Source organism: Crinia signifera, chromosome 8 (assembly GCF_055691185.1).
Source record: "Crinia signifera chromosome 8, ASM5569118v1, whole genome shotgun sequence".
Taxonomy (NCBI): Eukaryota; Metazoa; Chordata; class Amphibia; order Anura; family Myobatrachidae; genus Crinia; species Crinia signifera.
The window spans coordinates 9,474,653-9,502,500 of record NC_139224.1 but is presented as its reverse complement, the minus strand read 5'-3'; the positions used below and the strand labels follow the sequence as shown (position 1 = coordinate 9,502,500).

Sequence of the window (27,848 nt, the reverse complement as noted above, 5' to 3'; positions counted from 1 at the left end):
CTATAACGGGCTAGTAAAACGCGCTTTCAATCTGCACAACAGGCAGCAGCAGTTTCTGACAGTGAGACTGAGCGCCGTCACTGGGGGGAAGATTATAATGACCTAGATTCTGCCAGGCGATGCCGCAGCTGGAGGTGGAACCCGTGTCTCCCCTGTGACGCTGTGTGGCAGCGCTTGTGGTGGTAAAAATAACTTCAGCAGATGCCAGAGAACCGTTTCGCTTTGATGTTGGCTCCCAAATTGGGCCTCATTCAGACCTAATCGCAGGACAAATTTGTTCTCAAAGTGAACAAAACCGTGCTGCGCTGCAGATGTAACAGGTGCAGAGAGAGTTAGATTTGGTTGTTGAAAAGGAAAACTAGATTGCAGTGTAAAAATGAAGCAGCCAGTTATTACTCTGCACAGAAACAAAATAACTCACCCCAAATCTAACTCTCTCTGCATTTTACATCTGCCCCACCTGCAGTGGCGTAACTGTGCAAGGTTTTTTATTTATCCAATTCAGGGTTTTGATGTGTGATTGACTCTCATTGGTATAGGGCAGCATGCGCTGAGCAACCTCTGAATTATACAGAATGGTTCTAATAGCAGGGCAGGCTCCACTAGACCATGTCATAATATCAGTTTTCAGAGTCAGTGATTCAGGTTGGATTATGGGAACCATCCACCCAGACACAGAGATTTCAGCAGTTTGGGGCATCCAGCGTTACACAAATGGTTGCACTGGGTATGTGTGTCCTACATGCGTACCGGGCAAGACCTGGTGCCGGGGCGTGGTGCAGCTCGGGTGTCGGGTACCGTCTCTGTGTCCTGTTTTTCTGTGGCTCGGATCTCTCAGCTGACTCTCGCTTCTCCTTTCTATGTCTCTCTGCGACTATCGCTGCTGCTGCTGCTGCTGATGATGATATTGCTGCTGTGTGTTTGTGTGTGTTACTCTCATCAGAGGACGAAGAAATACTCGCAGCCGGATCCAGGTATTATAACAATTCTCCATACAGTCATAGTCTGGCCATACACGCTGTGGTCTGACCGATGGTGGTAGATGCTTGTGGCCAGAGGCTACTTGTCCTGTGATACGCAGCGTGTGTGGCCGGCATTACAGTATTTGTCTTGTGATCACATCCGCAGATATGGGGTTCTAAGTCAGGCCTAGATAACCTGGGAGTCTCCAACTGCTGTGAAACCACAAGTCCCAGCATGTCCTGTCAGTAGTCCTACCTAGTGCAGTGTATACAATACTACACATTACTTCTATTACACTAGAGCGCCTTTGTCCTGTGCCTTATATGTTTTAGTTCTGGAATGTTAAACATTGCGCTCCATTGCAGAGCACAGTCCTGATTGGATATTAACCAAAAGTGGGTGTGGCCTATTTAGTGAGAACGCTAAACCTTGAACTGTGATTGGTCCGTGGGGGTTTGGTATACTTGGCTAAAAAAAAACTATAGTGATACAAATAGATTTTAATGTCATCTTATTTCAGGATTCTGGTCAAGCCATCCCATTGGTGGTCGAGAGCTGCATCCGGTACATCAATTTATATGGTGCGTACTATCCCAAATCTAGTGTGATTTATATAATGTGCTAGTTACCAGCCTGTCACAATGATAAAACAGCATAACGGTAATATCAGTGATGGCTGAATTGCTCAGTCTGGCGTCATCTACTGGCTTCCATCTAGCAAAACTGTTGAAATCCCCCCGTAGAGGGGAGGAGCAGGGTTAGCACTTTATTATGTAGGAACTTAATATTAGATTCATATCTGACATCATTCCGAACGCAGTACATAAAAAAAGAGGATATATAAACAGGAGAAATGGAGAGGTGGCGCCCCCTGGTGACATCATAATGAAATTCAGTTGAATCACACAGTAAGCAATGATGGGGCCTCGTAACAATAAATAAAGGATCTTGTACCACATACAGAATGAGTTACGGATAGGTATTGAGGGAGCTTTTAAAATACACCCATGTGCGGTATATATAATGTGATACTGCTTTTAATAAAATAACAATTTATTATGGGTACATTAAATGCATAGAAAGAAGCGGAGATAAAATAACAACCAATCCGCTCCTATCGATGTGTTTGAAATGAGAATTCCGAGCTGATTGGTTGGGACTTTACCTCTCTCCGGGATACATATTCTCCTTTGCGCTATATTGTTTTCAAACCTGCTACTGAAAAGGGAGTGAGCCAAGGAAATACTAAGTGTAAAGAGGGTCCTAAAACTTAAGGCACCCCAATGGTCCAGGGTGTAAGGATATCAATGCTTGGCCACAGGTAATTAGTACCTCAGCCAATTTGAATTAACCATCTGTGCTGATCCATGGGTGCACAGAACCTGGACCGTTGCCTTGAGCAATGTGTCTGGGATTCTCTGTCCCAAGCAATACACCCAACGCGTTTTGTCCATCATGGACTTCGTCAGGGGGAGCTCCGCCTCTGCATTTCTCTTGTTTATATTCACTAAACCGTGGGGGACATGTAATAAGGTGCCATTTTGTGACTTTTTGCGATTTTTGTGTAAAATTTTTTATAAAATTGCAAATGTAATAGTGTGCGAACTGCGATTGAATTTGCACATTTAGCGGTAAAAATCGCAGGATTTGTTCTGTGCAAACAATCGCACATTACAGTTCACATCCAGATGTTTTCTCTTTAAAGTGTAAAAGGGGTGTTTAATAAACGTATACATTTCTGGGTGTGTATCTCCTTATTTACACATGCACATTAATGCCCTCATGCTGGTTCTTGTAGTTCTCCTGTATAAAGCAGTGTGTTTTTATTTATTTTTTACACCCATCAGCCCATTGTCCACCGCCCTAGGACGCCAGGGACAGCAGCCCTGGACAGGGGAACCCCTTTTAATGGGGGGGGGGGTTTGTTTCTGACTCTGTCATGGACCCCCTATCCAGGGCTGACCAACCACGGTGGTCATGGTACAGCCGGGAGACCTTGTATAAAAAGTGTCCCCCGTCTGTGGCATGACACCTTTGGCTGTTGGAGACCAGTGCTGTTTCCAAAACACGAGGGGACCCCTAGTTTTTTTTGTCCCCATATTTTTGGAACCAGGTTCGGTCCAAGAGCCCAGGGCTGGTTTCAGAAATATGGGGGACCCCTACGCTTTTTTGTCCCACATATTTTTGTGAACCATACCAAAAAAATCCCATCCTACTACATGTCACCCCATCTGTCTCTCTGAGATACTAGCAGCTTGTCCATTGTCAAACATTGACTCATCACACTGCACATAAGCAATTCACTATTATTAGTATGCAAAACTCATCAAGCACATGAGGAAAAAACAAGATTATAATTCAATCAGTGTATCCACAATCGGTACATCCCTTCACTGATATCATATGTATTCTGGCTGCAGGTCTTCAGCAACAGGGAATATTCCGTGTTCCGGGATCCCAAGTTGAAGTCAATGACATCAAGAATTCATTTGAAAGAGGTGAGTGACCCCGTAGGGGTGTGAAGACCCCAAGACACCTGAAATAGAGTGTTGTGTCCCATAGAGAGAGAAGCCAGAGAGGAACAACTTCTTATACTACAATGGAATAAGCAGTCTGCATGTGCCCAATGTATTTATTCCCACAGTGATTGACAGTCCAGGAGCGTTGGTGGGCGGTGAAGAGGTGACATACATGCAGGCGCGTCGCAAGCAATTACGGGGTGCGGCGCGCCTGGTCTCTGAAGTCTGATGCACAGTTACAGCGGCCATATGCATAAGCAGCTGCACCTATGGTGGTTACACCATTGGGCATAGGGTTTCTCAGAATATTAAGTGGTTGCCACTTCACATGCCAGCAGCGGATGCAGCCGCTGCAATGTTTGTAGATTTTAGCACAACCTCAGAGTTGATTCAGATTAATTTGCAACCGTCATCGGGCAGAGGTGCCGATCACTGGGTTACTGTATGGGCGGGACTTAGGTGGTGGTCAGCAGGTTACTGTATGGGCGGGACGGAGGTGGTGGTCACCGGGTTACTGTATGGGCAGGATGGAGGTGGTGGTCACCGGGTTACTGTATGGGTGGGATGGAGGTGGTGGTCAATGGGTTACTGTATGGGCGGGACGGAGGTGGTGGTCAATGGGTTACTGTATGGGCGGGACGGAGGTGGTGGACACCAGGTTACTGTATGGGCGGGATGGGGGTGGTGGTCACCGGGTTACTGTATGGGCGGGATGGAGGTGTGGTCACCGGGTTACTGTATGGGCGGGACGGAGGTGGTGGTTACCGGGTTACTGTATGGGCAGGATGGAGGTGGTGGTCACCGGGTTACTGTATGGGTGGGATGGTGGTGGTGGTCACTGGGTTACTGTATGGGCGGGATGGAGGTGGTGGTCACCAGGTTACTGTGTGGGCGGGATGGAGGTGGTGGTCACCGGGTTACTGTATGGGCGGGACGGAGGTTGTGGTCATCGGCTGACTGTATGGATTGGACAGAGGTGCCGATCACTGGGTTACTGTATGGGAGGAGACAGAGGTGATGGTCACTGGGTTACTGTATGGGCGGGACAGAGGTTGTGGTCATTGGCTGACAGTATGGATTGGACAGAGGTGCTGATCACTGGGTTACTGTATGGGAGGAGATGGAGGTGGTGGTCTCCGGGTTATTGTATGGGTGGGACGGAGGTTGTGGTCATCGGCTGACTCTATGGATTGAACAGAGGTGCTGATCACCGGGTTACTGTATGGGAGGAGACAGAGATGGTGGTCACTGGGTTACTGTATGGGCCGGACAGAGGTTGTGGTCATTGGCTGACAGTATGGATTTGACAGAGGTGCCGATCACTGGGTTACTGTATGGTAGGAGATAGAGGTGGTGGTCACCGGGTTACTGTATGGGTGGGACGGAGGTTGTGGTCATCGGCTGACTCTATAGATTGAACAGAGGTGCTGATCACCGGGTTACTGTATGGGAGGAGACAGAGGTGGTGGTCACTGGGTTACTGTATGGGCGGGACAGAGGTTGTGGTCATTGGCTGACAGTATGGATTGGACAGAGGTGCCGATCACTGGGTTACTGTATGGGAGGAGATAGAGGTGGTGGTCACCGGGTTACTGTATTGGTGGGACGGAGGTTGTGGTCATGGGCTTACTGTATGGATTGGACAGAGGTGCTGATCACCGGGTTACTGTATGGGCAGGATGGAGGTGGTGGTCACCTGGTTACTGTATGGGCGGGACGGAGGTTGTGGTCATCGGCTGACTCTATGGATTGAACAGAGGTGCTGATCACCGGGTTACTGTATGGGAGGAGACAGAGGTGGTGGTCACTGGGTTACTGTATGGGCCGGACAGAGGTTGTGGTCATTGGCTGACAGTATGGATTGGACAGAGGTGCCGATCACTGGGTTACTGTATGGGAGGAGATGGAGGTGGTGGTCACCGGGTTACTGTATGGGCCGGACGGAGGTTGTGGTCATCGGCTGACTCTATGGATTGGACAGAGGTGCTGATCACTGGGTTACTGTACGGGAAGAGACAGAGGTGGTGGTCACTGGGTTACTGTATGGGCGGGACGAAGGTTGTGGTCACCGGCTTACTGTATGGATTGGACAGAGGTGCCGATCACTGGCTTACTGTATGAGTGGGACGGAGGTTGCGGTCACTGGGTTACTGTATGGGCCGGACAGAGGTTGCGGTCATCGGCTTACTGTATGGATTGGACAGAGGTGCCGGTCACTGGGTTACTGTATGGGCGGGACAAAAGTGCTGATCACCGGGTTACTGTATGGGCGGGACGAAGGTTGTGGTCATCGGCTTACTGTATGGTTTGGACAGAGGTGCCGATCACTGGGTTACTGTATGAGTGGGATGTAGGTTGCGGTCACCGGGTTACTGTATGGGTGGGACGGAGGTGGTGGTCACTAAATTACTGTATGGGCGGGATGGAGGTGCTGGTCACCTGGTTACTGTCTGGGCAGGACAGAGGTGCTGGTCACCTGGTTACTGTCTGGGCGGGACAGAGGTGCTGGTCACCGGCTTACTGTATGGGCGGGAGGGAGGTGGTGGTCACTGGGTTGCTGTATGGGCGGGATGGAGGTGTGGCCACCAGGTTACTGTATGGGTGGGATGGAGGTGGTGGTCACGGGTTACTGTATGGGAGGCACGGAGGTGGTGGTCACCGAATTACTGTATGGGTGGGACGGAGGTGGTGGTTAAGGGTTACTTTATGGGTGGGACGGAGGTGCTGGTCACCGGGTTACTGTATGGATGGGACGGAGGTGGTGGTCACCGGGTTACTGTATGGGCGGGATGGAGGTGGTGGTCACCGGGTTACTGTTTGGGCTGGATGGAGGTGGTGGTCACCGGGTTACTGTATGGGCGGGACGGAGGTGGTTGACACCAGGTTACTGTATGGGAGGGATGGAGGTGGTGGTCACTGGGTTACTGTATGGGCGGGATGGAGGTGGTGGTCACCTGGTTACTGTATGGGCGGGATGGAGGTGATGGTCACCTGGTTACTGTATGGGCGGGATGGAGGTGTGGTCACCTGGTTACTGTATGGGCAGGACAGAGGTGGTGGTCACCAGGTTACTGTGTGGGCGGGATGGAGGAGGTGGTGGTCACCGGGTTACTGTATGGGCAGGACGGAGGTGGTGGTCACCAGGTTACTGTGTGGGCGGGATGGAGGTGGTGGTCACCGGGTTACTGTATGGGCAGGATGGAGGTCGTGGTCACCTGGTTACTGTATGGGTGGGACGGAGGTGGTGGTCACTAAATTACTGTATGGGCGGGACGGAGGTGTGGTCACCGGGTTACTGTATGGGCAGGACGGAGGTGGTGGTCACCAGGTTACTGTGTGGGCGGGATGGAGGTGGTGGTCACCGGGTTACTGTATGGGCGGGATGGAGGTCGTGGTCACCTGGTTACTGTATGGGTGGGACGGAGGTGGTGGTCACTAAATTACTGTATGGGCGGGACGGAGGTGTGGTCACCGGGTTACTGTATGGGCAGGACAGAGGTGGTGGTCACCAGGTTACTGTGTGGGCGGGATGGAGGTGGTGGTCACCGGGTTACTGTATGGGCGGGATGGAGGTGTGGTCACCAGGTTACTGTATGGACAGGATGGAGGTGGTGGTCACCTGGTTACTGTATGGGCGGGATGGAGGTGGTGGTCACCGGGTTACTGTATGGGCGGGATGGAGGTGGTGGTCACCAGGTTACTGTATGGGCGGGATGGAGGTGGTGGTCGCCGGGTTACTGTATGGGCGGGATGGAGGTGGTGGTCGCCGGGTTACTGTATGGGCGGGATGGAGGTGGTGGTCACCTGGTTATTGTATGGGTGGGACGGAGGTTGTGGTCATCGGCTGACTCTATGGATTGAACAGAGGTGCTGATCACCGGGTTACTGTATGGGAGGAGACAGAGGTGGTGGTCACTGGGTTACTGTATGGGCCGGACAGAGGTTGTGGTCATTGGCTGACAGTATGGATTTGACAGAGGTGCCGATCACTGGGTTACTGTATGGGAGGAGATAGAGGTGGTGGTCACCGGGTTACTGTATGGGTGGGACGGAGGTTGTGGTCATCGGCTGACTCTATGGATTGAACAGAGGTGCTGATCACCGGGTTACTGTATGGGAGGAGACAGAGGTGGTGGTCACTGGGTTACTGTATGGGCCGGACAGAGGTTGTGGTCATTGGCTGACAGTATGGATTGGACAGAGGTGCCGATCACTGGCTTACTGTATGAGTGGGACGGAGGTGGTGGTCACTGGGTTACTGTATGGGCGGGACGAAGGTTGTGGTCATGGGCTTACTGTATGGATTGGACAGAGGTGCCGATCACTGGCTTACTGTATGAGTGGGACGGAGGTTGCGGTCACTGGGTTACTGTATGGGCCGGACAGAGGTTGCGGTCATCGGCTTACTGTATGGATTGGACAGAGGTGCCGGTTACTGTATGGGCGGGACAAAAGTGCTGATCACCGGGTTACTGTATGGGCGGGACGAAGGTTGTGGTCATCGGCTTACTGTATGGTTTGGACAGAGGTGCCGATCACTGGGTTACTGTATGAGTGGGATGTAGGTTGCGGTCACCGGGTTACTGTATGGGTGGGACGGAGGTGGTGGTCACTAAATTACTGTATGGGCGGGATGGAGGTGCTGGTCACCTGGTTACTGTCTGGGCAGGACAGAGGTGCTGGTCACCTGGTTACTGTCTGGGCGGGACAGAGGTGCTGGTCACCGGCTTACTGTATGGGCGGGAGGGAGGTTGTGGTCACTGGGTTGCTGTATGGGCGGGATGGAGGTGTGGCCACCAGGTTACTGTATGGGTGGGATGGAGGTGGTGGTCACGGGTTACTGTATGGGAGGCACGGAGGTGGTGGTCACCGAATTACTGTATGGGTGGGACGGAGGTGGTGGTTAAGGGTTACTTTATGGGTGGGACGGAGGTGCTGGTCACCGGGTTACTGTATGGGCAGGACGGAGGTGGTGGTCACCAGGTTACTGTGTGGGCGGGATGGAGGTGGTGGTCACCGGGTTACTGTATGGGCGGGATGGAGGTCGTGGTCACCTGGTTACTGTATGGGTGGGACGGAGGTGGTGGTCACTAAATTACTGTATGGGCGGGACGGAGGTGTGGTCACCGGGTTACTGTATGGGCAGGACAGAGGTGGTGGTCACCAGGTTACTGTGTGGGCGGGATGGAGGTGGTGGTCACCGGGTTACTGTATGGGCGGGATGGAGGTGTGGTCACCAGGTTACTGTATGGACAGGATGGAGGTGGTGGTCACCTGGTTACTGTATGGGCGGGATGGAGGTGGTGGTCACCGGGTTACTGTATGGGCAAGATGGAGGTGTGGTCACCAGGTTACTGTATGGACAGGATGGAGGTGGTGGTCACCTGGTTACTGTATGGGCGGGATGGAGGTGGTGGTCACCGGGTTACTGTATGGGCGGGATGGAGGTGGTGGTCACCAGGTTACTGTATGGGCGGGATGGAGGTGGTGGTCGCCGGGTTACTGTATGGGCGGGATGGAGGTGGTGGTCGCCGGGTTACTGTATGGGCGGGATGGAGGTGGTGGTCACCTGGTTATTGTATGGGTGGGACGGAGGTTGTGGTCATCGGCTGACTCTATGGATTGAACAGAGGTGCTGATCACCGGGTAACTGTATGGGAGGAGACAGAGGTGGTGGTCACTGGGTTACTGTATGGGCCGGACAGAGGTTGTGGTCATTGGCTGACAGTATGGATTTGACAGAGGTGCCGATCACTGGGTTACTGTATGGGAGGAGATAGAGGTGGTGGTCACCGGGTTACTGTATGGGTGGGACGGAGGTTGTGGTCATCGGCTGACTCTATGGATTGAACAGAGGTGCTGATCACCGGGTTACTGTATGGGAGGAGACAGAGGTGGTGGTCACTGGGTTACTGTATGGGCCGGACAGAGGTTGTGGTCATTGGCTGACAGTATGGATTGGACAGAGGTGCCGATCACTGGGTTACTGTATGGGAGGAGATGGAGGTGGTGGTCACCGGGTTACTGTATGGGCCGGACGGAGGTTGTGGTCATCGGCTGACTCTATGGATTGGAAAGAGGTGCTGATCACTGGGTTACTGTACGGGAAGAGACAGAGGTGGTGGTCACTGGGTTACTGTATGGGCGGGACGAAGGTTGTGGTCACCGGCTTACTGTATGGATTGGACAGAGGTGCCGATCACTGGCTTACTGTATGAGTGGGACGGAGGTGGTGGTCACTGGGTTACTGTATGGGTGGGACGAAGGTTGTGGTCATGGGCTTACTGTATGGATTGGACAGAGGTGCCGATCACTGGCTTACTGTATGAGTGGGACGGAGGTTGCGGTCACTGGGTTACTGTATGGGCCGGACAGAGGTTGCGGTCATCGGCTTACTGTATGGATTGGACAGAGGTGCCGGTTACTGTATGGGCGGGACAAAAGTGCTGATCACCGGGTTACTGTATGGGCGGGACGAAGGTTGTGGTCATCGGCTTACTGTATGGTTTGGACAGAGGTGCCGATCACTGGGTTACTGTATGAGTGGGATGTAGGTTGCGGTCACCGGGTTACTGTATGGGTGGGACGGAGGTGGTGGTCACTAAATTACTGTATGGGCGGGATGGAGGTGCTGGTCACCTGGTTACTGTCTGGGCAGGACAGAGGTGCTGGTCACCTGGTTACTGTCTGGGCGGGACAGAGGTGCTGGTCACCGGCTTACTGTATGGGCGGGAGGGAGGTTGTGGTCACTGGGTTGCTGTATGGGTGGGATGGAGGTGGTGGTCACGGGTTACTGTATGGGAGGCACGGAGGTGGTGGTCACCGAATTACTGTATGGGTGGGACGGAGGTGGTGGTTAAGGGTTACTTTATGGGTGGGACGGAGGTGCTGGTCACCGGGTTACTGTATGGATGGGACGGAGGTGGTGGTCACCGGGTTACTGTATGGGCGGGATGGAGGTGGTGGTCACCGGGTTACTGTTTGGGCTGGATGGAGGTGGTGGTCACCGGGTTACTGTATGGGCGGGACGGAGGTGGTTGACACCAGGTTACTGTATGGGAGGGATGGAGGTGGTGGTCACCGGGTTACTGTATGGGCGGGATGGAGGTGGTGGTCACCTGGTTACTGTATGGGCGGGATGGAGGTGGTGGTCACCTGGTTACTGTATGGGCGGGATGGAGGTGTGGTCACCTGGTTACTGTATGGGCAGGACAGAGGTGGTGGTCACCAGGTTACTGTGTGGGCGGGACGGAGGTGGTGGTCACCAGGTTACTGTGTGGGCGGGATGGAGGTGGTGGTCACCGGGTTACTGTATGGGCAGGATGGAGGTTGTGGTCACCTGGTTACTGTATGGGTGGGACGGAGGTGGTGGTCACTAAATTACTGTATGGGTGGGACGGAGGTGTGGTCACCGGGTTACTGTATGGGCAGGACGGAGGTGGTGGTCACCAGGTTACTGTGTGGGCGGGATGGAGGTGGTGGTCACCGGGTTACTGTATGGGCGGGATGGAGGTCGTGGTCACCTGGTTACTGTATGGGTGGGACGGAGGTGGTGGTCACTAAATTACTGTATGGGCGGGACGGAGGTGTGGTCACCGGGTTACTGTTCGGGCAGGACAGAGGTGGTGGTCACCAGGTTACTGTGTGGGCGGGATGGAGGTGGTGGTCACCGGGTTACTGTATGGGCGGGATGGAGGTGTGGTCACTGGGTTACTGTATGGGCAAGATGGAGGTGTGGTCACCAGGTTACTGTATGGACAGGATGGAGGTGGTGGCCACCTGGTTACTGTATGGGCGGGATGGAGGTGGTGGTCACCGGGTTACTGTATGGGCGGGATGGAGGTGGTGGTCACCAGGTTACTGTATGGGCGGGATGGAGGTGGTGGTCGCCGGGTTACTGTATGGGCGGGATGGAGGTGGTGGTCGCCGGGTAACTGTATGGGCGGGATGGAGGTGGTGGGCACCTGGTTACTGTATGGGCGGGATGGAGGTGGTGGTCACCTGGTTACTGTATGGGCGGGATGGAGGTGGTGGTCACCGGGTTACTGTATGGGCGGGATTGAGGTGGTGGTCGCCGGGTTACTGTATGGGCAGGATGGAGGTGGTGGTCGCCGGGTTACTGTATGGGCAGGATGGAGGTGGTGGTCGCCGGGTTACTGTATGGGTGGAATGGAGGTGGTGGTCGCCGGGTTACTGTATGGGCAGAACGGAGGTGGTGGTCGCCGGGTTACTGTATGGGCAGGAGGGAGGTGGTGGTCACCGGGTTACTGTATGGGTGGAATGGAGGTGGTGGTCGCCGGGTTACTGTATGGGCAGAACGGAGGTGGTGGTCGCCGGGTTACTGTATGGGCAGGAGGGAGGTGGTGGTCACCGGGTTACTGTATGGGCGGGATGGAGGTGGTGGTCGCCGGGTTACTGTATGGGCGGGATGGAGGTGGTGGTCACCGGGTTACTGTATGGGAAGTCGGAGGTGGTGGTCACCGGGTTGCTGTATGGGCAGGACGGAGGTGGTGGTCACCAGGTTACTGTATGGGCGGGATGGAGGTGGTGGTCACCTGGTTACTGTATGGGCGGGATGGAGGTGGTGGTCGCCGGGTTACTGTATGGGCGGGATGGAGGTGGTGGTCGCCGGGTTACTGTATCGGCAGGACAGAGGTAGCAGTAGATGAGAGTATACCTTTTTGGGTGCTGCTCACTCATGTTTTAGATCTGCCATATCCAAGCCCAGAAGAACAGCACCAACACTTTAATGTGAATTCTTATTGTCTCTATAAAGCTTGTTGAGTATGTGAAGTATGAGTCCCCCTGTCTGATTGTGACCTCCCCAGGAGAAGACCCTCTCGTAGAGGACCACTCTGAGAGAGATATTAATTCCGTGGCCGGCGTGTTGAAGCTGTATTTTCGTGGTCTGGAGAACCCACTCTTTCCTAAAGAAAGGTTCCAAGACTTGATCTCCACAATCAGTGAGTATCACACTATGGTCTTCTCTCACTGTGGATGTAGGACATGGTTTCCGGTGCATCATGGGAGTTGTAGTTCTTCTGCAGAGTAGGTAGTGATTCATGTCCTCCTTTCTTTGTCGTTCCAGAGATAGAGAACAACTCAGAGAGAGTCCATCACATCCGTCAGATCCTCATCACTTTGCCCCGGGCCGTCCTGGTGGTCATGAGATATCTCTTCGCCTTCCTCAACCAGTGAGTATATAAGCCTGGGTTCGGTCCAGGAGCAGTTTAAATTAAGTTGCACAGTCCGCTTTGCCTATGGCTGGATCATGCAAATTAGCTGACCACTTGCCATTATTATAAAGGCCTAACTGACGCGTTGTGTGTTAGACGCATTTTTGGCAAAAAAAGATGCCCGGCTCTAGCAGTCGTAGGATCTGGCAGGGCCTGTTTGCCACCACTGCAGCAATAACTAACACCAATATCCCAAACTATAAAGAGGTCACATAATAGAGGAAACTGTCGCAGGATAGTACATCATCTTCTCGTAGCCTTTATATACTGTGTGACTCGTCCGCCGCAATAAACTCTGCTCCCTCTGTAACAGTTTTCTGATTCTCCACAAGGGTCTGATTCACCGTGCACCTGTATATTACATGTGTGTACTGTAGGCAGTGCCCCGTTTGGATAACTATGTTGTTGATTGGCTGGATTAGTTTATGGACCACGTTTAATTATTCCCTAAGCAGCCGCTACGGTTTACTCTCAAATGGAAATAGCTGTAATTGTGTGTCGCTGCCACGTGTGGCCGTCAGTAATGTGTCCTGTAATTGTGTGTCGCTGCCACGTGTGGCCGTCAGTACCGTGTCCTGTAACTGTGTGTCGCTGCCACGCGTGGCCGTCAGTAACGTGTCCTGTAAGTGCGTGTCGCTGCCACGTGTGGCCGTCAGTAACGTGTCCTGTAGCTGTGTGTCGCTGCCACGTGTGGCCGTCAGTAACGTGTCCTGTAGCTGTGTGTCGCTGCCACGTGTGGCCGTCAGTAACGTGTCCAGTAATTGTGTGTCGCTGCCACGTGTGGCCGTCAGTAACGTGTCCTGTAACTGTGTGTCGCTGCCACGTGTGGCCGTCAGTACCGTGTCCTGTAACTGTGTGTCGCTGCCACGTGTGGCTGTCAGTAACGTGTCCTGTAACTGTGTGTCGCTGCCACGTGTGACCGTCAGTAACGTGTCCTGTAACTGTGTGTCGCTGCCACGTGTGGCCGTCAGTAACGTGTCCTGTAACTGTGTGTCGCTGCCACGTGTGGCCGTCGGTACCATGTCCTGTAACTGTGTGTCGCTGCCACGTGTGGCCGTCAGTAACGTGTCCTGTAAGTGTGTGTCGCTGCCACGTGTGGCCGTCAGTAACGTGTCCTGTAACTGTGTGTCGCTGCCACGTGTGGCCGTCAGTAACGTGTCCTGTAAGTTTGTGTCGCTGCCACGTGTGGCCGTCGGTACCATGTCCTGTAACTGTGTGTCGCTGCCACGTGTGGCCGTCAGTAACGTGTCCTGTAAGTGTGTGTCGCTGCCACGTGTGGCCGTCAGTAACGTGTCCTGTAACTGTGTGTCGCTGCCACGTGTGGCCGTCAGTAACGTGTCCTGTAAGTGTGTCGCTGCCACGTGTGGCCGTCAGTAACGTGTCCTGTAACTGTGTCACTGCCACGTGTGGCTGTCAGTAACGTGTCCTGTAACTGTGTGTCGCTGCCACATGTGGCCGTCAGTAACGTGTCCTGTAACTGTGTCGCTGCCACGTGTGGCCGTCAGTAACGTGTCCTGTAACTGTGTCACTGCCACGTGTGGCTGTCAGTAACGTGTCCTGTAACTGTGTGTCGCTGCCACATGTGGCCGTCAGTAACGTGTCCTGTAACTGTGTCGCTGCCACGTGTGGCCGTCAGTAACGTGTCCTGTAATTGTGTGTCGCTGCCACGTGTGGCCGTCAGTAACGTGTCCAATGCACCATATTCCAGCATGTCCCAGTACAGTGATGAGAACATGATGGACCCATATAACTTGGCCATCTGTTTCGGACCAACGCTAATGCCCATCCCGGACGGGCAAGACCCGGTGTCCTGCCAGGCTCATGTCAATGAGGTCATCAAAAGCATCATCGCTAACCACGAAGCCATCTTCCCTACTCACCGGGAGCTGGACGGACCGGTGTACGAGAAGTGTATGACCGGGGGTGAGGAGTACTGGTAAATATAGTCCTTATGCTAAGCCTTATATTACACCGTACCCCTATATACCTGCTTATATTACACCGTACCCCTATATACCACCTTATATTACACCGTACCCCTATATTACACCAACCCCTATATACCACCGCATATCACACCAACCCCTATATACCACCATATATTACACCAACCCCTATATACCACATTATATCACACTGTACCCCTATATACCACCTTATATTACACCGTACCCCTATATACTACCTTATATTGCACCGTACCCTGATATACCACCTTATATTACATTGTACCCCTATATTACACCGTATATTACACCAACCCCTATATACCACCGTATATCACACCAACCCCTATATACCACCGTATATAACACCAACGGTACTTGTGTATTTTGGCGGCGCCCATCGCATCGCATACCATAAGGCATACGTTTTTATGCGATGCGACGCGATATAGCGCAATATTGTACAATGCCATACAATTTTAAAATTGTATGACATTGTATATGCCATACAATGCCATACAATGCGATGCCATGCGATTAAACATTGTATAAGCACCCTAATGGGTGCTTACAATGTTAAATGCACCCCCCCGCCACCCCCCCACTATAAACGTGAACCCGAAGTGTGGCGAGCGCAGCGAGCCCGCAAGGGGCGGCGGTACGCGTCCTCCGACCTTTTCATACCCCCACTATCCACGTCGGCGTGGAGTTGAGAATAGAAAGTGTGGCGAGCGCAGCGAATACCTGTGAAGGCCTCGAGGGGACTCCGATACCTGTGAAGGTATCCGCGTCCCCACGCGGGGCTCGCTGCGCTCGCCACACTTTCTATTCTCAACTCCTCGCCGACGTGGATAGTGGGGGTACGAAAAGGTCGGAGGACGCGTACCGCCGCCCCTCGCGGGCTCGCTGCGCTCGCCACGCTTCGGGTTCACTTTTATAGTGGGGGGGTGGCGTGGGGGTGCATTTAACATTGTAAGCACCCATTACGGTGCTTAAAAGCACCCTTTAGGGTTCTTATACAATCTTTCATCGTATAGGGGGCAAAAATCGCGTTGCATCGCATGCCATCGGGTGCATGGCATACGATGCGATGCGATTAAAACATTGCGCGATGGAAACCGGGGGCGCCGCTATAATACACAAGTACCCACCAACCCCTATATACCACCTTATATCACACCAACCCCTATATACCACCATATATTACAGCAACCCCTATATACCACCGTATATTACACCAACACCTATATACCACATTATATCACGCTGTGCCCCTTTATACCTATATTACTCCTTAAATACACTGTGTCCCTATATACCACTTATATTACACTGTACCCCTATATGACACCTTATATTACACCAACCCCTATATACCACCTTATATTACACCTTGTATCACACTATACCCCTATATCCCACCTTATATCACACTGTGTCCCTATATTACACCTTATATTACATTGTGCCCCTATATTACAACTTATATCACACTGTACCCCTATATTACAACTTATATCACACTGTACTCCTATATTAAACCTTATATCACACTGCCCACAATACTACTCCATCCCCTATATTACACCAACCTCAATATATATCACCTTATATTACACTGTGCCCCTATATTACAACTTATATCACACTGTGTCCCTATATTACACCTTGTATCACACTGTGTCCCTATATTACACCTTGTTTACAATGTGTCCCTATATTACACCTTACATCACACTGTGTCCCTATATTACACCTTACATCACACTGTGTCCCTATTTTTCACCTTGTATTACACTGTGTCCCTATATTACACCTTGTTTACACTGTGTCCCTATATTACACCTTACATCACACTGTGTCCCTATATTACACCTTGTATCACACTGTGTCCCTATATTACACCTTGTATCACACTGTACCCCTATATTACACCTTCTATCACACTGTACCCCTATATTACACCTTGTATCACACTGTACCCCTATATTACACCTTATATCACACTGTGTCCCTATATTACACCTTCTATCACACTGTACCCCTATATTACACCTTGTATCACACTGTACCCCTATATTACACCTTGTATCACACTGTACCCCTATATTACACCTTGTATCACACTGTGTCCCTATATTACACCTTCTATCACACTGTACCCCTATATTACACCTTGTATCACACTACCCCTATATTACACCTTGTATCACACTGTACCCCTATATTACACCTTCTATCACACTGTACCCCTATATTACACCTTGTATCACACTACCCCTATATTACACCTTGTATCACACTGTACCCCTATATTACACCTTGTATCACACTGTGTCTCTATATTACACCTTGTATCACACTGTACCCCTATATTACACCTTATATCACAGTGTCCCTATATTACACCTTCTATCACACTGTACCCCTATATTACACCTTGTATCACACTGTGTCCCTATATTACACCTTGTATCACACTGTGTCCCTATATTACACCTTGTATCACACTGTACCCCTATATTACACCTTGTATCACACTGTGTCCCTATATTACACCTTCTATCACACTGTGTCCCTATATTACACCTTCTATCACACTGTACCCCTATATTACACCTTGTATCACACTGTACCCCTATATTACACCTTGTATCACACTGTACCCCTATATTACACCTTGTATCACACTGTACCCCTATATTACACCTTCTATCACACTGTACCCCTATATTACACCTTCTATCACACTGTACCCCTATATTACACCTTGTATCACACTGTGTCCCTATATTACACCTTGTATCACACTGTACCCCTATATTACACCTTGTATCACACTGTGTCCCTATATTACACCTTGTATCACACTGTGTCCCTATATTACACCTTGTATCACACTGTACCCCTATATTACACCTTGTATCACACTGTACCCCTATATTACACCTTGTATCACACTGTACCCCTATATTACACCTTGTATCACACTGTACCCCTATATTACACCTTGTATCACACTGTACCCCTATATTACACCTTGTATCACACTGTACCCCTATATTACACCTTGTATCACACTGTACCCCTATATTACACCTTGTATCACACTGTACCCCTATATTACACCTTGTATCACACTGTACCCCTATATTACACCTTGTATCACACTGTACCCCTATATTACACCTTGTATCACACTGTACCCCTATATTACACCGCCCTGTTCCCATTCAGGGACACACAATACTAAGAGACCTGTCTTGCGTGCTCATTCCAAGTCATTCAGTGGTCAGCAACCATCAAATGTTTTGGTCCCCGCACCCAAGGCCAATGGATGTTTATTCGGCTGTGCGAGCGGTGGGTGGCATTTAATCCATGCGCAACGCTGCAAATTTCACAGCATTGCGTGTGGATCAGAATAATGTCCTGTGTGTGGGGACATATATGTATATTGTAGTGTGCACGCTGGGGTCAGGTCCCGGGGTCACTGAGAAATGGCAGTTTTGCAGCAGATGAATTGTGTTCCCTGTGTTCCCAGTGACAGTCCCCACAGTGAGCCGGGCGCTATAGACGAGGTGGACCATGATAACGGCACAGAGCCGCACACCAGTGACGAAGGTGAGTTATCTAATGATGGTAAAGACGTATACAGCATGCTCATTCCGGGGTTGTGTGTAACTGACTGTGGCGGTCATTCAGACCTGATCGCACGTCTGCAGATCACCGGCCGGGTGATTATCTCACCTGTAATCAAATCCTGCAACTTGTTATATCGCTGGCCGTACGCAAGGTGACAGGAAGTCGGCGTTTGTGAGTGGTGACCGGCCGTGTGAGGGATAACACAAGCGTGCCCAGGTGTCTGAGAGGAAGTCATGTGACGTCAGCTCCGCCCCCGCTCAGTCTGTTTCTATCGCAGCCACAGAAATGTTCCTGCGACGTACAGGCCCTTCCCACGTGTCACACCGGTCCCTGAGCGCATTACGCTGTTATATATGTGTGTTGTTGTAGTGTGTGAGGCGTACAATCACTAACAGTGACACCTTTGTCTCCTGTGCCCCTAGAGGTGGAGCAGATTGAAGCCATCGCAAAGTTTGATTACATGGGGCGCACACCCCGGGAATTGTCCTTTAAGAAGGGGGCGTCGCTGCTCCTGTACCACCGCGCCTCGGAGGACTGGTGGGAAGGACGGCACAATGGTGTGGATGGCCTAATTCCACACCAGTACATTGTGGTCCAAGATCTGTGAGTACATGATCCTAGCAAATCCATTGCTCTAGTCTGGAGGTTTATGGCTGCTCCTGCATCATTGTCACTGGTCTGTAACCCTGTGGTCTTTGTGTGCAACCTGCGCCTCCTTGTAACCTGCGCCTCCCTGTAACCCTCTGGTCTCTGTGTGAGCAGCCTGCGTCACCCTGCAACCTGCACCTGACTGTATCCCCTCCATGACGCTGGTGACATGCTTTCTCTCCTCATAGCGATGATGCATTCTCAGACAGCCTGAGCCAGAAAGCTGACAGCGAGGCCAGCAGTGGGCCCCTACTGGATGACAAGTCCTCCTCTAAGAATGATATCCAGTCACCCACGGAGCACCTGCAGGAGTACAGCTTTGCCGGAGTGCTGGGCAGGTAAGTCACTTATTACCTTAACCTGTAAAGTGCCAGCATACTCCGCAGCGCTGCATAATGGAGGAAGACAGAGCTGTAAGAGGGTGCCGCTCCTAGCTAAAGTATATGGGAGCATTAGAGATAGAGCCACAAGGATAAGGGCCACTGTGTAGGCTTATGTAGGCCTCCGATCGGGAGGTGATCGGGGAGAATGGAGGGAGGTGATCTGGGAGAATGGAGGGTAGGTGATCGGGGAGAATGGAGGGGAGGTGATCGGGGAGAATGGAGGGTAGGTGATCAGGGAGAATGGAGGGGGGTGATTGGGTAGAATGGAGGGGAGGTGATTGGGTAGAATGGAGGGGGGGTGATCGGGGAGAATGGAGGGGGGTGATCGGGGAGAATGGAGGGGAAGTGATCGGGGAGAATGGAGGGGAAGTTATCAGGGAGAATGGAGGGGAGGTGATTGGGTAGAATGGAGGGGAGGTGATATGGGAGAATGGAGGGGAGGTGATAGGGGAGAATGGAGGGGAGGTGATAGGGGAGAATGGAGGGGAGGTGATAGGGGAGAATGGAGGGGAGGTGATCGGGGAGAATGGAGGGGAGGGGATCGGGGAGAATGGAAGGTAGGTGATCAGGGAAAATGGAGGGTAGGTGATCGGGGAGAATGGAGGGGGGGTGATCGGGGAGAATGGAGGGGGGGTGATCGGGGAGAATGGAGGGGGGGTGATCGGGGAGAATGGAGGGGGGGGTGATTGGGGAGAATGGAGGGGGGGTGATCGGGGAGAATGGAGGAGAGGTGATTGGGTAGAATGGAGGGGAGGTGATTGGGTAGAATGGAGGGGAGGTGATCGGGGAGAATGGAGGGGAGGTGATTAGGTAGAAAAAGGGGAAAGGTGTTCAGGGAGGAAGTAGGAGGGGTGCACAACATGGGGCAGTAGAAGTGGTGGCAGCAAGGTCTTGCCCTGTACTAGGCCCAGCCAATGGGGAAAGCAGCAGGAGGGGGACTGTTCATTGAGTTATGCTCAGCATATTGGTTGGGGCAGCCTCGCGTCGATGAGGAACATCTTTCAAATCCTCTGAAGAGGACACATAAAGGGGTTGCTCATAGCAAACTATGGTTTTGTTTGGTTGCTATGGGCAACACAACTTGTCCTCATCAGTGCTCATCCCTTCTCTTGTTATCGTTTTATTCCAGGGTTAGGCTACGATCCGATGGAGCAGCCATACCACGCAGGAGGAGTGGGGGGGACAACCACAGCCCTCCGCGGCCCATGGGTCCCTGCATCGACACCCCTCCCCGTGCGGCTGCCTGTCCGAGTAGCCCTCATAAGCTGTCGCTGAACAGAGGACGGGTGGACAGCCCCGAAAAGCGTAGAATGGCCACGTTCGGAAGCGCTGGAAGCATTAATTACCCGGAGAGGAAGGGGCTACATGACGTGATATCTCTGCGTTCCGTGACTGGGGGGACCAGGCACAGCAGCCTGGGGGACCACAAATCTCTGGAGACAGAGGCTCTAGCTGAGGTAATTACTACTGCATAATACACCAGTGGTGCCATATACAGATACACTCCTGTATAATCACCCAGTTCTGATGTCATCTCCTCAAACCCCCAACCTCCTTCTCCTACTCTATTGCAGGACATTGAGAAGACCATGAGCACAGCCCTTAATGAGTTGCGGGAGCTGGAGAGACAGAATACAGCTAAACAGGCCCCCGATGTTGTGCTGGACACTCTGGAACCTATGAAGAACCCAGCTCTTGGCACCCCGAATTCTGAGCCAGTCAGCCCTTTGCACACGATCATGATACGGGACCCTGATGCGGCCATGCGGAGAAGCAATTCATCAAACACTGAGATGATGACTACCTTCAAGCCGGCATTGTCGGCCCGTCTGGCTGGGGCTCAGCTTAGACCACCGCCTGTGAGGCCAGCCCGGCCAATGGTCCAGCATCGGTCCAGCAGTAGCAGCAGCTCTGGAATGGGAAGTCCAGCGATCACCCCTACAGAGAAGGCTCTTCCCAACAACTCCTCTGAGAAGTCCGGGACCATGTAGCTGTCTCAGGCTTCAGGTACTGTTCCATGGCCATGTGCCGCTCCGGCAAAGGCCGGGGGGAGGAGCTGGATGCAGGAGGAGCTCTAGCGTTTACACTATTATACCGTTTCCATACATGTCAAAGAGCCTCCTCTTGCCCGGATCTCAGAAGTGCACATCCCACGTGGACGCAGTCCACAGCCAAACATCTCACCCAGGATCCTATCCTTCAGCCATACCTACATTGTATACATGGGAATAATCTCACCCCCATCAGAACTGACCATGGTTATATTTGCATCTGCCCCATGAGATTGCCTTAAAATGCACTCCGAGTTGGCACAATTTGGTAAATCCAGTCTTAATTTTCCATTTTTAGCTGTCTCGTTGCTTGGTGTTACCTCAGTCTTCTGTAACTCATCCAGGGCTAATGGAGGTGCGGCACGGTGGTGGGGTGTCTGAGGATCTCGTTTGATGCGGTCTGGATTCAGGACATTTATTGGTTCTTTGGAGGGAGGTGTTGGTGGTTGGACAAGAGACACTGATTTCCTCGAGGGGAAACCCACACTTGTCCTTTGGCCTCCTCTGTACCACAATCCTCCTGCTTTAGTTGTGGAACTCCAATATGGCTTCCCACGCACTAGAGATAGTAACTTGGTTCGTGCACATGCTGTTCCAGGGTTCCATCGTCAAGGGGAAAGATGTGGGAGGCTGCTCCATTATCCTAGAGCAATATATAACTGTGTATATAATTACTCTGAAATGTTAGTTACGTTGTCAACCCTATGTAGGCCGCAGGCCTAGCAATTATAAATATATATACGTACATATATATAGTAGTACAACCTATGTAGGAAAATGTGAATTATGCTTGAACCGTAAACCATAGAAAGGCTGTTTGTTCTGTCACTGGAAAGGAGAGATATATATGTATATATATGAATATACATTAAGGAACGCCCTTAGATTTTACCTCAGTGGCATTATTCTAACTTATCCACCATACTCTGGGATCTAAGCTGGACCAAGGAAAACCTTTGTGGTGAACATGTGGTGATTTTCCACAAAAGCACTTGTACTGGGGGGCGAGAACAATAATCTAGAGTGGAGCATGCTGGGAATCACAGTTGATAAAACTGCTGGGGCTACTGCAGGCCATCCGAATCTGTGTGATATACATCACTAAGTCATTTTTTAGCTGGAGACTTTATATCCAGGATAAACATTTACTAATACAATAAGCTCATCCCTTTATTTCAGAAAATGTCTGCCTTGAGCCGCCATTTTGAAGGAGGCATTCACCGCACCCATGTTAGAATGGTCATAGTACAGGTCTGGCCCATCCTGCATCTCTCTGGCTGCTCTGAAACTACACATCCCAGCATGCCCCACCAGTGTTTGCATTTCCTAATAGTGAAACTGTGGTAGGGCAAGCTGGGACTTGTAGTTACACCACAGCTGGAGAGCCACAGGATTCAAAAATGATCCCTTGTGTGCAGCGGGGACACCCCATTAATTACATTTATGCTACATCATGTGGAAAATAACCTAATCTGAACACTACAGGGTCTAGTCACTTGTATGTCCTCAGGACCAATAGGAGACCAAATATACGCTGGGGTTACACGGGCAGGAGAGCAGGGGCCACAAGCTGCCTCACATCGGCCTGCCACGGTTTACTCCGCAGAAGCACATGACCAGGAGATGACCCCGGTTTCCTCAATCTTCGGCCGGAGCTGTTTGCACTAGGAATATGTTTTATTTTTCTATTACAATGCCTGTGATGTGAACATTCCGTTTGTAATTGTTTATCAGATAAGGGCTTCAATTACAGAGCAGAGCACAAGGGCGCAGCTGTATACTGTGGTCTTTACAGTGCCGGGGGCGCAGAATGGAGAACCTGTGTCATCACTGCTTTAAGCTGTTGGGTATGATCCTTGGTGGGTAACCCCATTGATAATTAAAAATAACCATTTAGTGCTTCTTGGAAATATTTAAGTGGAAAATGAACATGATGGAAGATGTGCCCGCAAAATTCACTTTACCCTCCAACACGAAAAATAATATCATGTCTGCTCTCTCTCGTTGATACACCCGCCAATTATGACATCACTGGGTACGATACAGCCCTGGACTGCAGATTTAAAGCCAGATGTATCAAGCTTTAAAAAGTGATAAAGTGGAGAGATAAACCACCAGTCAATCAGCTCCTACCTGTCATTTTTCAAACCCAGTCTGTAACATGGCAGTTAGGGGCTGATTGGCTGGTTGTTTATCACTCTCCATTTTATCCCTTTCTGAAGCTTGATACATCTGGGTCATAATCACATCAACGATGTTTACATTTTGTATGCTATACTTATATATTATTTAATATAGAGCTTGTCATTCGCTATTGACCTCCCCTGTGTGCCTCATGCCTCAATGATCCAAGCTTAGGTAATGGTTACCGCCAGTGTGCGTCGGTGAGAGAAGCTCGGGGAGAATTAATGCCATTCCTGGGCAGTGCGTTGAGCGGCTCCAGCAGTCCGCCTGCGTGTGTTCATTGTTAGAACACAGCTCATCGCTCATTATTTTATTATCCGTATGAAACGTGAGCTAACTGCTGGCATCTTGTGTCCGCGTCCATCATATTACCACTGCTAACCAGCTGGATCCCATCTCTCCGATGTGATGAGTTAACGGGATTCTGGGAAAACAGTTTGTCATTGAGCCCTACTGTTGGAGACTTTCGCCCCTGACCCCTAGTCACCATGCTGTCCTCACGAGGCTCGTAGCTGTTCTTGTACCCTGTAGTCACAGTATTCTTGGTGCCCACAGAGTTCATAAGTCTTCTCCTCTAATTGCGTAGGGTGCAAATCCCAGTTATTATAGTACCCCAGTACAGTCGGCAGGTCTGGACCATTCCCTGGTCAGACCATATCTTTAGTTGATTCTGCCATCAACTATGGCACAATCCTACCTCCCAACCTGTCCCATGCACTGGCCGTATGTCTAGTTCTTTAGGAATCCAATCTGTGGCCCAGAGAAGCTGTGAATTGTAAAGCATGCGACATACGCTGGTGAAAGTGTCACATTACGGATGGCCTTTGATGTTTTTTAACAAGAGAAACCCCCCCCCCCCCCCTCCACACACACACACACAAATGATATTCACCATTGGTGAACATTGATCTATGTTAAACTACCATCGGTGGCTGCTAACCACCAATGCTTGATGGCTATCCCCACCACACATACAGTATCTACCAACCTCTCCACCATCGGGACAAATGGCGGTACTAAACCAGGAGAGCTAGGAGCTGTAACACAATATTTGCGCACAATGCCAGTGTTCACCAAAATTAGAGATAAGCGACTTGTATTTTCTTGGTTCTTATCGACAAAAGTAGCACAAGTTCAGATTTATCTCATTGGCTATCTAAAACATGTGACATGGATAGCCAATAAAAAGTAGTTTTAAGATCTGAACATGGCTGAGTTAATGCGAAAATGATATTTGAAGCATTGTGTTAATTGTACTGGCCCATACAGCATCCTCTGGCTCTGAACTGGCTCACACAGCATTATGGGTATAACCAACCTAGTGGGGATTATAGTCCGTAAACGGTTAATGTTATATCTTCTGCATACAAAGGCGCTGAATCAGTTTTCCCATTACGTGAAAAATTCATGAATACTGTGTGTCCAAATGCAAATATTTTTACCTCAGAGATCATTTCTCTGATCATGCTGTGGAATTCACACCCTTTCTTCTTGGGATTATACTAATTTCACTTTTTAATACATTTTAACATTAGAGAATGCATCAGTAAATTAAATGATAGTTGTCAGTAAAGAACATTTCCAGGGGTTGGCCATGCTCTGTAACGACCTCATTTAGTGGGCATAAGAATGACAGCAGGAGCCATTATCTGGTCATGGTTACTGGTTAGGTGGAAATGGGTATAATAAGCACTTTCCAAATGTGGTCTGTCATTTAGTGCTTACCTTAAAATGGACCTATCACCTACTCACAATGAGGGTAGCCATTTGTGGGCTGTACTATGTTCATGAGATTAAGCCTGTTCATTAACTAGGAACCAACACCTCATGAATATTGACCACCACCTTATGAATATTTGTCAGGCCTCGTGAATATTGGTCAGGCCCTTATGAATATTTGTCAGGCCTCATGGATATTTGTCAGGCCTTATGAATATTTGTCAGGCCTCATGGAAATTTTCTGGCCTCATGAATTTTGGTCAGTCCCTTATGAATATTTGTCAGGCCTCATGAATATTTGTCAGGTCCTTATGAATATTGGTCAGGTCCTTATGAATATTGGTCAGTCCCTTATGAATATTTGTCAGTCCTCATGAATATTGGTCAGTCCCTTATGAATATTTGTCAGGCCTCCTGAATATTTGTCAGGCCTCATGAATATTTGTCAGGTCCTTATGAATATTTGTCAGGCCTCCTGAATATTTGTCAGGTCCTTATGAATATTTGTCAGGCCTCATTAATATTTGTCAGGTCCTTATGAATATTGGTCAGGTCCTTATGAATATTGTTCAGGCCTCATGAATATTGGTCAGTCCCTTATGAATATTTGTCAGGCCTCCTGAATATTTGTCAGGTCCTTATGAATATTTGTCAGGTCCTTATGAATATTTGTCAGGCCTCATGAATATTTGTCAGGTCCTTATGAATATTGGTCAGTGCCTTATGAATATTTGTCAGGTCCTTATGAATATTTGTCAGGCCTCCTGAATATTTGTCAGGTCCTTATGAATATTTGTCAGGCCTCATGAATATTTGTCAGGTCCTTATGAATATTTGTCAGGTCCTTATGAATATTGGTCAGTGCCTTATGAATATTTGTCAGGTCCTTATGAATATTTGTCAGGCCTCCTGAATATTTGTCAGGTCCTTATGAATATTTGTCAGGCCTCATGAATATTTGTCAGGTCCTTATGAATATTTGTCAGGCCTCATGAATATTTGTCAGGTCCTTATGAATATTTGTCAGGCCTCATGAATATTGCTGAGGCCCTTATGAATATTGCTGAGGCCCTTATGAATATTAGAAAGGCCCTTATTTATATTTGTCAGGTCCTTATGAATATTGTTCAGGCCCTCATGAATATTTGTCAGGCCTCATGGATATTTGTCAGGCCTCATGAATATTTGTGAGGCCTTATGAATATTTGTCAGGTCTCATGAATAATAGTCAGGCCCTCATGAATATTTGTCAGGCCTCATGAATATTGGTCAGTCCCTTATGAATATTTGTCAGGCCTCATGAATATTTGTCAGGTCCTTATGAATATTGGTCAGGTCCTTATGAATATTGGTCAGTCCCTTATGAATATTTGTCAGGCCTCATGAATATTTGTCAGGTCCTTATGAATATTTGTCAGGTCCTTATGAATATTTGTCAGGCCTCATGAATATTTGTCAGGTCCTTATGAATATTTGTCAGGCCTCATGAATATTGCTCAGGCCCTTATGAATATTAGAAAGGCCCTTATTTATATTTGTCAGGTCCTTATGAATATTGTTCAGGCCCTCATGAATATTTGTCAGGCCTCATGGATATTTGTCAGGCCTCATGAATATTTGTGAGGCCTTATGAATATTTGTCAGGTCTCATGAATATTGGTCAGTCCCTTATGAATATTTGTCAGGCCTCATGAATATTTGTCAGGTCTCATGAATAATAGTCAGGCCCTCATGAATATTTGTCAGGCCTTATGAATATTGGTCAGTCCCTCATGAATATTTGTGAGGCCTCATGAATATTGGTCAGGAATTGCCTCAATGATGACAGTGATTCTTAACAAATTGATAGGGTGCCTATAATTTCAACCAACAATGTGTTTTGGGAACAGGTCCACTTTAAATGTCATATCACCCCTCCTGAGTTTCATTTCATACCTCCAGCTCTCTGGCCAATGTCCATACCTCTGGGGCCCTACAAAATGCCTCATAAGGCCATTTTTGAAGAAACACACAGAGGAGCGGCCACCTCTGATTGGCTGTTTGTATTTGTTGGCTCCAGGTAACGGTAGAGGAGCTGCTGATTGGCTGAACCCCGCATAACTAATGTTACCCTCTTCGATATTATTAACATTGTGTATGGAAACGCTGCACTCTGGCTGAGCGTCTGACCTGATATGCTAATGTATGCTAATGAAACTGATGTACAATAAATATCTTGATTGGATTCTGGAATAAATGGTGGTGTTTTCTTGTAGAACATGTATGGCGTCTTAATGAGTTATCCATAGAAGCTTCTACGTAGATAATGGGAATATTTGCTGAGATTGAGGACGTTCTAAGCAAAAAATAGATTTTCCGTAAGAATTAATTGAAACTGAAATAATTAATTCTCAAGGTCCGGGAAATGCCATAAAAAAATGATAAAGCACAAAAACTTTCTTAATTATCCGGAATACTATCAAGCACGTTAATGCGACCAATGACCTGCACTGCACTTACACAAAAACATAACCGAATAGAATATACTGCCTGTGGTTTTTATTTCATTATTTAGGAA

General features: G+C 49.6%; 1 protein-coding gene across 3 annotated transcripts in view; it reads left to right on the top strand.

The window, feature by feature from the left end:
• Positions 1-27,515, top strand: part of SRGAP3 (SLIT-ROBO Rho GTPase activating protein 3) — a 38,604-nt gene extending 11,089 nt beyond the window's left edge. Inside the window, exons 11-21 of one of the 3 annotated variants that reach the window (XR_014454267.1) lie at positions 1,484-1,544; positions 3,384-3,461; positions 12,311-12,445; positions 12,571-12,676; positions 14,427-14,654; positions 18,206-18,285; positions 18,729-18,909; positions 19,143-19,292; positions 20,467-20,794; positions 20,912-26,833; positions 26,916-27,515. Coding sequence is in view for 2 of the 3 variants with exons in the window: in XM_083155715.1 (XP_083011841.1) it covers positions 944-974; positions 1,484-1,544; positions 3,384-3,461; positions 12,311-12,445; positions 12,571-12,676; positions 14,427-14,654; positions 18,206-18,285; positions 18,729-18,909; positions 19,143-19,292; positions 20,467-20,794; positions 20,912-21,328 (1,795 nt within the window). In the remaining variant the exon portion in view is untranslated. Of the gene's footprint in view, positions 1-943; positions 975-1,483; positions 1,545-3,383; positions 3,462-12,310; positions 12,446-12,570; positions 12,677-14,426; positions 14,655-18,205; positions 18,286-18,728; positions 18,910-19,142; positions 19,293-20,466; positions 20,795-20,911 lie in introns of all 3 variants that reach the window. The other 2 variants (XM_083155715.1, XM_083155714.1) reach the window with 2 other exon arrangements.
• The last annotated feature ends 333 nt before the right edge of the window (positions 27,516-27,848 follow it).